Source organism: Papaver somniferum, chromosome 3 (genome assembly GCF_003573695.1).
Source record: "Papaver somniferum cultivar HN1 chromosome 3, ASM357369v1, whole genome shotgun sequence".
In the NCBI taxonomy this organism is placed as follows: Eukaryota; Viridiplantae; Streptophyta; class Magnoliopsida; order Ranunculales; family Papaveraceae; genus Papaver; species Papaver somniferum.
The window spans coordinates 56,096,823-56,109,207 of record NC_039360.1 but is presented as its reverse complement, the minus strand read 5'-3'; the positions used below and the strand labels follow the sequence as shown (position 1 = coordinate 56,109,207).

General features: G+C 36.8%; 2 protein-coding genes across 4 annotated transcripts; one reads left to right on the top strand and one right to left on the bottom strand.

The window, feature by feature from the left end:
* Window positions 1-3,880: 3,880 nt before the first annotated feature.
* Window positions 3,881-7,127, top strand: LOC113361279. Its single transcript, XM_026604571.1, has 2 exons — window positions 3,881-4,082; window positions 6,638-7,127. Exons 1-2 carry the CDS (start codon window positions 4,033-4,035, stop codon window positions 6,885-6,887), a joined length of 300 nt encoding a protein of 99 aa, XP_026460356.1. The 5' UTR covers window positions 3,881-4,032; the 3' UTR covers window positions 6,888-7,127.
* Window positions 7,128-7,953: 826 nt separating this feature from the next.
* LOC113356207 (G-type lectin S-receptor-like serine/threonine-protein kinase At5g35370) lies at window positions 7,954-11,544 on the bottom strand. Of its 3 annotated transcripts, none has more exons than XM_026599270.1 (3): window positions 9,281-11,544; window positions 8,609-9,132; window positions 7,954-8,343 (listed from the first exon to the last, which is right to left on the bottom strand). In XM_026599270.1, exons 1-2 carry the CDS (start codon window positions 11,426-11,428, stop codon window positions 8,641-8,643), a joined length of 2,640 nt encoding a protein of 879 aa, XP_026455055.1. In that variant the 5' UTR covers window positions 11,429-11,544; the 3' UTR covers window positions 7,954-8,343; window positions 8,609-8,640. The 3 variants fall into 3 exon arrangements, with proteins under 3 accessions (XP_026455055.1, XP_026455056.1, XP_026455054.1); XM_026599271.1 differs by lacking the exon at window positions 7,954-8,343 and having other exon boundaries at window positions 8,372-9,132; window positions 9,281-10,195; window positions 10,322-11,544; XM_026599269.1 differs by lacking the exon at window positions 7,954-8,343 and having other exon boundaries at window positions 8,372-9,132.
* Between the last annotated feature and the right edge of the window lie 841 nt (window positions 11,545-12,385).

Here is a 12,385-nt window from a genome sequence, read left to right as displayed (position 1 = left end):
TACCACCTCTTTGGAGGTATTTGGTGGAGCTCGAAGATGATTTGAAGTATATGCATGAAAAAATGTTATGAAGTTCTAGTTAAATATGTAATGTAATTATAAACGTACTTAAATGAAAAAAAGAGTATTATGCAGTTATTACAAGAACTAATTAAAATATCTACTTAATGGAAACGTGTTTGAATGAAAAAAAGAAGCATTATGGTTAAATAAAGTGGTGAATATGAAATTTACTCTCAATTCTCATAAATGCTCCATATCCTTCATTGTCATATTGATCTTCATCAGTATCCACGTCGGTTGTACCCTCATGAAATTCCGGCAAGGCATCATCCATCACCATCTCTCAAACATTCTCCATGTCGTTGCCAAATGTGTGTAGTGAGTTCCAAGCAAAGTTCCGCCCAACGCGCATGGTTGTTTGGTTGTTGGGAAAAGATAAATGGTATTGAAGAAGAAGAAGATATGTCATATGAGGAACATGAAGTTGTAGGTCTTCAGTATGTCTCATTCCATACGACTTGACGAGCTCCAAGCTCGAATGGACATTGTTGTTCCATAAACCTATAACAATCCTGTATAAAGTAGAGAGATTTAGTTGAATGTTCTAGATAACTTAAAATGAAAATGCAAACAAATGTAAATGTACTTACCAATGTCAAACTTATAGGGGAAAAGTTATACGGACAACGAACCCTTGGAACTGGTACTGGTTGTTCTACGCTGACTTCATTGGAAAATGGTAAAGTGAAATTTATCTCCGGCAGCCGTGACAGGGGCTCATTCTGTATGCCATAAGTATATTTCTATGACATCATGTTAGGAGGCGGATGATTAGGAAACAAATGGCGAGGAACATCCGTACTACCCAATGCTATCTCATCGACACTCTATGTATGGTATGACTCAGTGGGATAAGGTCCAACACTATTCTTCTTCCACACTGTGATATTGATCCTCAGTGGCTGCATAATAGTTGGTGCCTACGTCTACAATCGCTTTGTCCACAACTGATTGCAAATTTAAATAATTTGTTGAGACTACAATCTCACCTGTTATCTGCCTCTGGAATCTCTCAGTAAAGTAACAACTAACTCTTGTGTTTTTATCAAGGTCAAAAAACACAACTTTCCTTCTGGATAACTGTAGTGCATAGTTATAATGGTCTCCCATAGAAAACTCATTATCTACCCGTGGTTGCCAAATACATGATGCACTTGTTCTAGTGTCAATCTGTGTTCTTGCGCTTTTGACTGAGTGTTTCCTGGTATCCTTTTGGCCTCCTCCATGTCCTCTCGTCCTTGATATAATGTTAGTCTTCTTGAAGAGACAAATCTTTGGGAAAACATCATAATGTCCTCCCGGTGTCTGACAAAGCAAGGGTTGCATGTTGCGGAAGTAACAGTAGTACCAATACTCAAGTACCATAACTACGACAGATATATCCTTACCGTTGGTTGACCATTCGTCAAGAAATTTATAGGTATTACCTAACAAAGCTATACCCCAATCATATTCCCCAACTGTATCTAAATTATTCAACAATATAACTCAACGTTTAACTACTAATTCACTAGAATCCACAAGAAAAAAATGACCAAAACACCAAAGAAAGAATGCTCGTGTCAATATCTCTGCACATCCAATATTATCCGAGTTTTCTCTACTTTTAATGTAGTTTTTCAAGATAGCCAAGGATATTGAATTAGTCTTAGATTTTTATGCACCATGATGATTTTTGATATCCAAGAAATATAAATCATCCAGAGAAGGATATGTTAGATCACTACCCAAAGACGGCATAACTACTGGTCGTTTACTAGGGTCACCAGTGGGAATTCCCGTTAACATGTACCAATCTAAAGGAAGGATGCCAATTCCAAACTCCTGAAAACGAAAGCTCTTCGTTTTTTCCCACCATCTCCCAGCTATGGCTTCAACTAAGCCTCTATCCCCATTGACAGAATCAAACTAAAAAACAAAAGAAAACCCACAATATCGTTGTGCTGGCGGATTATTTTTCACTACAATTTTATAAAACGCTTCAATCTCTTTCAAGCTACTTCTAAAATTTACATTGCCATGATCTCTCGTAACATCTTGAGATACATGTTTATCAATATTCTTTGACGATACTATATCCAAACGATCTAGCAAATCATCCATACTCGTACTACAATCATTAACAAACATGAAAATAATATCAATCACAAGACTAACTAAATTTCGTACAAATTTTCATCACAAATAATCATACAAATTTACCTACAAATTAATCATACAAATTATCATTCATTTTCATCACAAATAATCAAATTAAATCCCCAAAAACTAAATTCATCACATTGAATCAAATTAAATCATACAAGACTAAACATATCATCTAATTATCTAAATAACTAATATCAATTATCAATTTCATCAAAATATCATGATAATAAAAAATCATAAAACCTAAAACTTAAGTTTCTTATCCCAATTGATTCCGCGGACAGAATCGCGCCAAACCACCCTCAAACGATCACAAATTTTGTTGCTGAACAAATCCGCATAGTGAATCGGAAAAATGATGAAGAAATTGTATGGAATGGAATCATGCAATGGAGAAGGAAATTAGAAAGAAAAGAAGAGAAGATGAAGAAATTGAGAAGAAGTCGATGTTGTTGTTGATATGGGAAATTCCACAGCGCTGTTTGGTTAAACGCAATCAACCAGTTTGACTAGTCAAGCGGTGTTTCATCCGGTGCCAGGTTATTGCGCGATACTTTTCAATGCCCAGTGTTGTTTTATTCTGCGACTAGTATGCTAGATTTAGAGCAAGTCTTATGGTGGAATCCAAGCTATTCCAAGTGTGGAAAAATTGTGGAATGTCAAGTCTAGCGGTTTCCAAATTGGTGTATTCCATGAAAAATCCAAGCAGTGTTTCATGGTTTCGTGGAAGGTCCCGTGGAATCCATTTGAGTGCTAATCATATTAGCATAAAACGCTATACAGAATAGCGTACTACATGACAAAAAATGCTAATCAAATTGGCGTTAAACGCTACTACTCTGTTTCATAATAGCGCTCAAACTTCAGCTGAAATCACGCCAGCACTGACGAGAACCAAATATTTTCTGTTTTTTTTTTATATATTCAGATAGTAGAAAAATATCAACGTGGAGACTAATTATTGGTTAGATGGAGTACTGGGTCCGCGCAGAGAGGTCCAGACTCCTCAAATTGCACCACATCCAAAGTAAGTTATCTTGTGCACCCATGCACAAGATAACACCCAATCATTGCATTGAGAAAGTGCAAAAACAATTTAAAAAAAATAAGAGAGATGGTTTCAACTTGCATTAGAGAATGCAAAACTTGCATTGAGAGTGCAAAATAACATAAATTTACCAAACATGATTTATTGAGAATGAAGTTTTGCATTCTCCAATGCAAGTTGAAACCATCTCTCCTATTTTTTAAATTGTTTTTGCATTTTCCCAATGCAATGATTGGGTGTTATCTTGTACATCCATGCACAAGATAACAAATCCCAAAGTATAATTCTCTACATATGTGTACAGTGCACTGCTTTAGAAAACGCTATTTCAATTAGCGTAAAAACGCTATTCCTTTTAGCGTTTTGGAATTTTCCCACCATTATACCATAGACTGGAGCTTCCATGAACACATCCAAATGCTGAGGTGTCGTGGAAGATGGAATTCTTCCACCATAAGACTTGCTCTAAAACCATCATAGGACTTAGGAGGTTGTCCCAACTGCCGTGGATAGCTAATCTAGCTGCCAGATTAGTACACCGTAGGACTAAGCAGGACTAAGCCTAAAGATTCATAGATAATTGATTGGGTTGATATATCCACTACCTTCTTCTCTATTCCAACATTTTGTTTCTTCCTCTCCCTTGACCCTTGAGTTTTCATTTCATTTACTAGGGTTATTATTCAATTTCCTTCTCACCCTATTCTTCTCTTCTCGTTTAAACCTAAAGAAAGTGATTTGCTTCGTCCAAACAGAACAATAGAGACAGCGAAATGGCAGATCAAAAAGAAGTGAAGCATCTTGAGGAATGCTCCATCTCCAAGTGAGTTGTACTCTGTCTGCATTTTTAAGGGTTTCAATTACTGCATTTTTTTTATCTTATAGTTCTTTTATTTCCATTATATTGGCAACTGTATCGTATTCATTGAGGTTAGATTGTTCACATTACAGCATCCAGGTTTGAGACTCCACCCACTGGGCCAAATTAGGAAGATAGGAATGAAAATTTAGTTATTTCTAGATTGGAGACAAATTGTTATACCTAGCTGGGTTTATGATAGTGATCATGATAGAATTAACATGTAAGCTAAACAAACAATCTCCGACCAAAGTGATTGCCCATTGGGATTTTTTATCTATTGCTTGTAAACCCTAGGTTTCTTCTCATTGTAAACTCTAGACACCTCTGAGGATTGAGGCATTATCATTAGAGTTTTAGAGCTGTCACTTGAAGTAGTGAAACTGAGTATTAAAAATTGGCAAGAAAAATGAAACCATCTAGTCAAGGTGGTGATAATGACAATTTATCACCAAGAAGCTTCATCTGTTGGAGTGCATAGCATCACTTTACTTGGTCGGGATTCCATTGAGCGAAGTTGCTCGAAATCTCTATTTTGATTTACTACCGGTTGGGTTTGGTACATTTTCATCTTGATTTTCGTTTTACTATTTCAAGCACCAGCATCAGATGTTGACATTACGACCTGCTAATGATGAATGACCCGTCATGTTATGGGGATACCTATGTGGCATAGTTTTATGATGAAATGTTTAACCGTTTATTTCCTTTATACTTACGGGCGAAGGTATCTTAGTATATAGAATGGTCCTTCTTCTCCCGCTGACATAAATTCATCAGTTTTTCGGCTAACCAGTATCATTCTTTTATTCGAGCCAAACTCTTTGTCAGCCTTTTTGTGAGAAAGCTGGAAAAGATGTTGTTGGGTTAGTTTTATCTATCATTTTTAACATGACGCAGACCAACGGCCATTCTACGATTGTATAGCCTTCATGAAATCTTCTCGAACGACCTTCATTGTCTTGGTTGTCAACGATCTAACACATCTTCCTCTACACTGGTCATTCTTTTGCATGTTGTCGAATCCTTTCCCCTTTATGTGTAATCTCCTCATAGGATTGTGTCTGCGGGGATCAAGCTAGTGCCGTTTTTAGGTAACATTGCCTTGGGAAAGTCAAAATTTCTGAGTAGTTTGATCTTTCATAAAAATACGTTGAAATTGAAGTCCAATCTTCTACGGAACATGCAAGGTCCGGCATTGCAAGCGGTTTAGTTTATCTAGTGATTTTTCTTCTCTTGTGCCATAAACCAACCAGCTAACTGCGTTTGTTGTGGTCTTTGGTCTTTTGGCAAGTAAAGAACTATTGTGTGTTGGTTGCAGATCGACAATACTTGGTTTTCCTTAAAGATTGAACTGCTTTTTAAATGGGACTAATTTTCATTAACATAAAATGGCCAAGTTTGATTTTGTATCGATAGATTTAGTAAATTATCTTGTATCTCGTTCAAGACTTCTTGACGCCTCTGGTAGTTTTCACTATGCATATAAAATTCCGCCTGTCTTCATAATCCGAAATTAATACATCTGGACCTTCTGGTAGGCAACACGCGTGACTCTCCTTACAGCACTAAAGGCATAGATCATAAGTACAGTTTGAGCAGCTATTGCGAAAGTCAATGGTAAAAGTACGGCAGTTGTTGCAACATGTAACACATCTTTTCCATTTCCGTAATGGTATTCCTTGAATTGTGGTTTCCATCTCCTTTTCCTTGAGAGTGGGTCAAGGAAAACGAAATGGAAGCTAGGATTCAAGGGTTACCATTCTTGGAGGTCTAAATCGAAAATGCTGGTTTTTGTACAGAGCAAGTATTGTGACAACTTCAGAATTTCTATTATGATTTGCAAATACAAAGGAGAAGAGAATCATGAATTCATGACAGCTTTGAGTTTCAGAAGAAGTTGAACTTTGTGGTACCTTTTGGCAAGGTTCATGTATCAAAGTTACGTAAAGCTGACATGAAATTTTGTGTTGAAATCTAAAATAAAAGGAGAGTAATTTGCCACCTTCAGACACAAATACAAAAGGAAGCAAAATTATTGATACCGTGACCAAGTAGTTGGTACTTGATGCCCTGGTGAGTCATTAACGAAAGATGAAGGCAATACGGTAGCAGGAGACACTGAATGAGAGTGGAAAAGTGCGCTGGTTTCCTAGTGGAAAGTGAATGTAGGGGTTACCTACAGTTGATGAAAAGAAGTCGGGGAGTCTTGCGAATCAAAATCTCAGATTTGATTCAAGACGCGAGAAATACTGGTAAAGAGAGTTACAATCACTCAGAAGAAGAATATACATTCTCCTTGGTTTTCCTTCATCTGTCTGATTATACATTTCATTCAATCCTCTGCATATTTGATTCCTCTTGTCCTCTTTCTCAGCTGTCATCCCTGTAGTATGGCATGATCAAGTATTATATTCTTTCTGATTTGTTTACTTTGCTTATTCTTAGGGTTCAATCTTACAGGAGATTTAGGCAATTTAAGGATTATCTCATAATCTTTTTCTTATATTTTCTTGCAGTGCAATGGGTACATGGGTATTCTCTGTAGCAGGAGCTCTACTTGCAATACCAATAGGAATAAAAAGAAAATCTTTGGGGCCATTGGTGTTCTTTGGAACCACTGGTACCATGCTCGATATAATTATGGGAGTCACTGCTTGCGAAAGAGAACATGCTGAGCGCAAAATGAAGCTTTTAGAAGAACAGAAAGATCTCTCATCAACTGATGATGATGGTTTCGTAGTAGAGTCGGAAACCAGTTCATTGTAAAGCCTATCGGTTCGTATAAAGCAAAACATGTAACGGATTAGAAGCTTTTTGTCAGCGATAAGGATGGTAATGCCACTGTTTTGCTATTTTTCTTGTCTACGACTCTTTCTTATCTGCAAATTTGATTCTCAGTTACGAAGTTCCCATTTTGAAATTTGCTGTGTTTCATGGATTAGAGGTTGTTCCTTTTTCATAACCACACTTTGCTGTCTATTTGGATTACTACATGTTATTCTGTTCCATGTTTGGTGGGTTTGTAACCTGGAACTGCATTTTCCCCAAAGACGGGGAGATAATAGACCAAAGCAGGAAGGTTGTTCGAGATTTCCCTATAAGGGGGACCACATTCCCTAGAAATTGTCTATGTGATAGTCCTCCAGAGTCCAGACATGGCTTAATATACTGAATGGAAATCTTGACTTTGCTGGAAATGCTAAAAGGCTTGCACTGGCAGTTTTTTGCATTTCCCTGGCAAAGTCAAATTCACCAGTAATCTCTTATATTTATAGTATTGTATTCTGATGCTCTGTTGAACACTTGATTTGTTTTTACATAGGTGAATTAAACCTGCAGTATCTTGAATTTTAGTTAGTATAAATGTTGATGCTGTAGAATCAGTCTAAAAGTTCTCAGCTGAGAATCTTCCTCTTGACTATAGTTAAGATTGCTTCGCCTATAATTTGCTATTTTAGTTATAAAAAAGTCTAGATTCCTTGGTTTATTCCTGAATTCTTTACAGACTATTAATGTGAGATCTTGACATGATGTTTTGTATATAGAAGAGAAATGAAGTGTTTAGTTTTTTAATGTGATACACATCTCTATTTCTCCAACTGTTGGAGACTTCTTCTTGATTGGCCTTTGAATTAAGTTGCTATGCATCACTGTGCACATATAATCTGGATTTGCATTTGCCATGCCTAGAACGCAATATGAGTCTGAGCAATAAGTCGTTTGAGTCTACTGTGTTGTCATTTTCCCAAGTCTGCCTGGTGAGCCGGGGGTTCTACTCATAAGAAAGTGATGGAGGAGTACCTATTATTAACTTGAATAAATGACCAACACGTTAAGGAGAAAAACAAGACAGCAGCCCTCTTAATTGCACTCAACCATATTTGGAGTGCCGCCACAATATTAGAAAAATAGCTACCTGACATTTTTTAGAAGAAAAAAAACATGGAAGCACAAACACTTGTTTCTTTGTCCAAGCTTTTGATCTTATCTTTTGGACACCTAAGAAACTGATTATGTCATTACAGTACTGTCTATTCATTCTATACTATTATCCTGTGTGTTTGTCTATTATTATTGCTCCTTGTGAATCAAGTGGTTGTTAAACAAACCAACAAATTCAACCATATAGTATGAGGCATGTAAACAGGTGTGTAGCATTTAGAACTACAAACCCACAGCATGACAGTCCCACAACCACAACAATCAACAAATCCTCTGGTTTCTGCAAAAATGTTACAATCACTTTTTTATTTTCGGCGGAAAAATAATAAATTAATAAGAACTGTTAAAAAAGTACATACATTCATGGTTAAGTACTAACCCAAACTCATTTTCTCTCACTCTATGAATCTTGGTTAAGACTGTTGAAGTTCGAAACCAGTTCAGTCCCTAATTACAGAGTCACAGGACTGAAAGAATATGTAATCCTAAATTTTACATACATTTTGATGGAATTATCAAATTTACACTCAAAATAATATACTTACAAAGCCGGGGGTGAAAACTGGTCTCTTTTCTGTTATCTTGGACCAGAGATTTGCTGCGACGAGAGGTATGAACTATTTGTGGCAGTGGATGGACTAGCAGTATTTACTTGTTCATATATAGTAAATACATTGTTAGATCCTGCTAAAACAGAAGATTCAGTGAACCGTCGTCCATAGAAACGTAGAAAGTTCAATGATCCAGGCCTTGGTTCGCCTACAGGCGTCCCACCTTCTAACATACCGACCACATTCATCATAGTAGGTCTCAAGGCTGGTTCTTCATGAACACAGCATAAAGCCACTTTGACGAGCTTCTCTACTTCTTCACTAGACACTCTTCCCTCTAACTTTGGGTCGGCAATCTCAGTATACCTTTTCTCTTCATGCATTTCCAGTGCAAATAAAGGGAAATACAGATTACCTCCTGATCCACTATGACCACCATCACTATTGCCATCCTCAGTTGAATGACTGCGGGATCTCATGGAGCAGTTTTTCCTACCGCTAACAATTTCCAGCAATACCTGCAATTAGGCCATTCATAAACATAAGTGGTGCCTAAATTTGGTCAGAAAAGACTTCTGCAAAGGTGCCAATAGGACAGCGACAATGTCTTTGTGTACTTAATCAATAAATGTAGTGCCTAAATCAATTAAAAATTAATGATCATACCATGCCATAGCTGTAGACATCAGTTTTATCAGAGATTGCAGAGCTCGTTAGCCATTCAGGTGCGAGATATCCACGGGTTCCCCTCATTGTAGTGAAGTGACTGGATAGCTCCGGGCTTAGAAGTTTTGACAACCCGAAATCAGATATCTTCACTTGAAAATTATCATGTAAGAGAATATTCTCAGGTTTGATATCACAATGTATAATCTTGTGTTCACATCCACTATGCAAGTAAGCAAGTCCTCTAGCTGTTCCCAAAGCTATATCAAATCTCTCTTGCCATTCTAACACTGGTCCTGCACCAAAGAGTGTCCGATCTAAAGAACTACGATTCATAAACTCGTACACGAGTAATTTCTGTTGCCCTTCTGCGCAAAATCCTCTCAGTTTCACTAAGTTGACATGATGAACTTTGCCAATAATTGCAATTTCGGTGTAAAATTCTTTCCTTCCTTGAACACCTAAATTGATGATCTTCTTCACTGCAACCAAAGTTTTGTCAGGAAGTGTTCCTTTGTATACAGTTCCAAAACCACCAGCACCAATCTGTGTACTGAATTTCTCAGTTGCGGCTTCCAGTTCAGAGTAATCATACCTCACAGGTAATCCTGGTATGGAGCTAAAATCGAACTCCATCAAAGCACTTGAATCGAATCGACCCAATTTTATTGACTTGATTACACTAAGCCTCTTTTTTCTTCTTCTTCTTCTATATAATATCACAGCAACCAAGAATAAGAACACTAGAAGCACGGCAGTTGAAGGAAGTAGTACTATAGGAGCTATAGAAATATGTCTTCCTCCGTCGTCATAACCATCACCGTTTCCATCTCCATTACGTTTTTCCACTATCATTTTAATGTAACCCAATTTATCATTTGGTTCATCGATGGATAACATAGACCCTAATTGATTCCTGATCAAATAACATGTACCAGAAGTATTCGCAAAGAAAAATCCTAAGCAAGAACAGTTCTTAGAACAAAGATCTTCGCAAACAGATAACTCAACACCGAACTTATCAGGACTCAAAAATTGATTTACGTAATAATCCAAACGAGGACTCAATTTGGCATACTTCATTTCTGACAAATTAATCTGTGCACCATTAGTAGTAGTAGTAGTAGAGTTGCAAGCAGAAGGAAGCAAGGAATTTGAACCAACCGGTTCACAGCCTTTTGAGTTCGGATCAGTATGAAAATTTGAAGGACATGCACAAGCAGACGAAGTCGATCCAACACACACTCCCATTCTACCACAGAAATTTGGAATTTGACAATCATTTTCTGGTCCAATGCGTTCTCGATTCCATTCTTTCGTAGTATCAGAATAACTACTCACCATAAATCTCCCATTACTCTCCAACTTAACAATACGAACATCCGATTTACTTGGTAAAGGCACTCTAATCACAACAACCAACCCATCATTCATTAAATAAAGACCAGTTGAATTCAATACCATATAACTTACCGGAGCATTCTTATCTTTGAAACCCGCCGAATACATTGTTAATTTCCAATAATTCAATCCATTCCATTGGAGATATCCATCATCTTTAGCAACATAAAATTTGTAATCACCACTAGATAAATCTTTATCTGATTTAGAACTAATTAACCCATCCCCAAGTTTAAGTTTTTGTCCAACAACAACCGTATCCGTAGCATAATCAAAACTTTCCCATAAAGAAACATTAAGTTTATCAAGTAAAACCAAATTACCATTCTCTTTAAGCTGTAGAGCATACACAGAAGACTTCAATGATGGAGTAGACCATATGAAATTCTGATTAGACCCCAGGATTGTAATTCCATTACTAGTTAAGTTTAACTCATCAGAATCTGACATGGGGGTGTTTCTATTAGCTGACCAAATGATAGTATGTGAAGAAACATGTATAACAGAGAAATAGAATTTTTTGTGTTCATCAGTACCTGGATTAAAGATGGAAGCTTTATATGTTCCATTACGTGATGTTAAGAAAGTACCACCAGAATTATCAACAAATAAGAAATTTGAAGTAGTGAAATTTGGGTAGATGAATTCTGTTTTAATTGGACCAGAGAAACAAGAAGGGATTGTATTGAAAAGGAGGAGGATGATAACGATGAAAAAGATGATACTACTGCTACTGGGTTGTCCCATGTATGAGAAGAGCTGTGGTGGTGGAAAATGGGTGTTGAATGTTTGAAAAATGGGTATGAAGAAGAGTATGGGTAGCCATTAATGGAGATAATTCAAGATTTGGAGTTTATGGGGGTGTTGACTTAGCCGACTTCTGTAGACCAATAGTAATCTTGTTGGTTGCTGGTTGTTGATAGTGACCTGAGAGTTTTTCCTTTTGTTATGGCAAAACTGACTGAGGTGGGTGGTATCTTGATATACTACAGCCGGATGTTGTTTTGTACTTTAGTTACTTATAGGGTGACTGTTATATAGAAGGCATAATTTTACACTTACCACCTCTTGCGAGAGAGTTTCTTGGTGGAATACAAGCTATTCCAAGCTCGGAAAAAGCGTGGAATGCCAAGTTTAAGTTAAGTTGGGGTCTTGCAGTTACCCTCAAAAGAAGGAAATAGATATTGGCTAAAGATAATCAGGATGAGAAAACTCATGACAGAAAGGAAATAAGCAATATCCTAACAAATTACTTTAAAAACTTTTTCTCTGCCGACCTGATTGATCTGAATCATCATTTTTTGAGATTATCATCCCTAGTATCTCTAAAGATGAGAGTAACTCCATTTTCAAAATACCTTCTATAAAGAAATTTTAGAAGTCCTTAAAAAATGAAACCCAATAATTCATCAGGACCTGATGGGTTTTCCAGTTAGTTTTTCCAAACATAACTAGGATTTAGTAGGATAAAAACTGGCACCATTCAACAATTTTACTCTTCCAAAATCATGCATCCTGAAATTAACAATACTCATATTTTCTTAAGTCTTGAATCTAAACATCTTAAAGACCCAAGTCAGTTCAGACCAATTGGCGTGTGCAATATAACTTATATATAATCTTATAGCAAAAATCTTGACCAATAAAATAAAGTTTTTTAGAAAAAAAATCATCTCCCCTTTCCAATCTGACTTTCTCTCTTCC

What these genes read in the sequence shown, in the direction of transcription:
- LOC113361279 (XM_026604571.1), top strand. Translation starts at nt 4,033, where the DNA reads ATGGCAGATCAAAAAGAAGTGAAGCATCTTGAGGAATGCTCCATCTCC. An exon ending in GAGGAATGCTCCATCTCCAA is followed by an intron (nt 4,083 to 6,637) that starts GTGAGTTGTACT and finishes ATTTTCTTGCAG; the next exon opens with TGCAATGGGTACATGGGTAT.
- LOC113356207 (XM_026599270.1), bottom strand. Translation starts at nt 11,428, where the DNA reads ATGGGACAACCCAGTAGCAGTAGTATCATCTTTTTCATCGTTATCATC. An exon ending in ATGTCTACAGCTATGGCATG is followed by an intron (nt 9,133 to 9,280) that starts GTATGATCATTA and finishes GCCTAATTGCAG; the next exon opens with GTATTGCTGGAAATTGTTAG.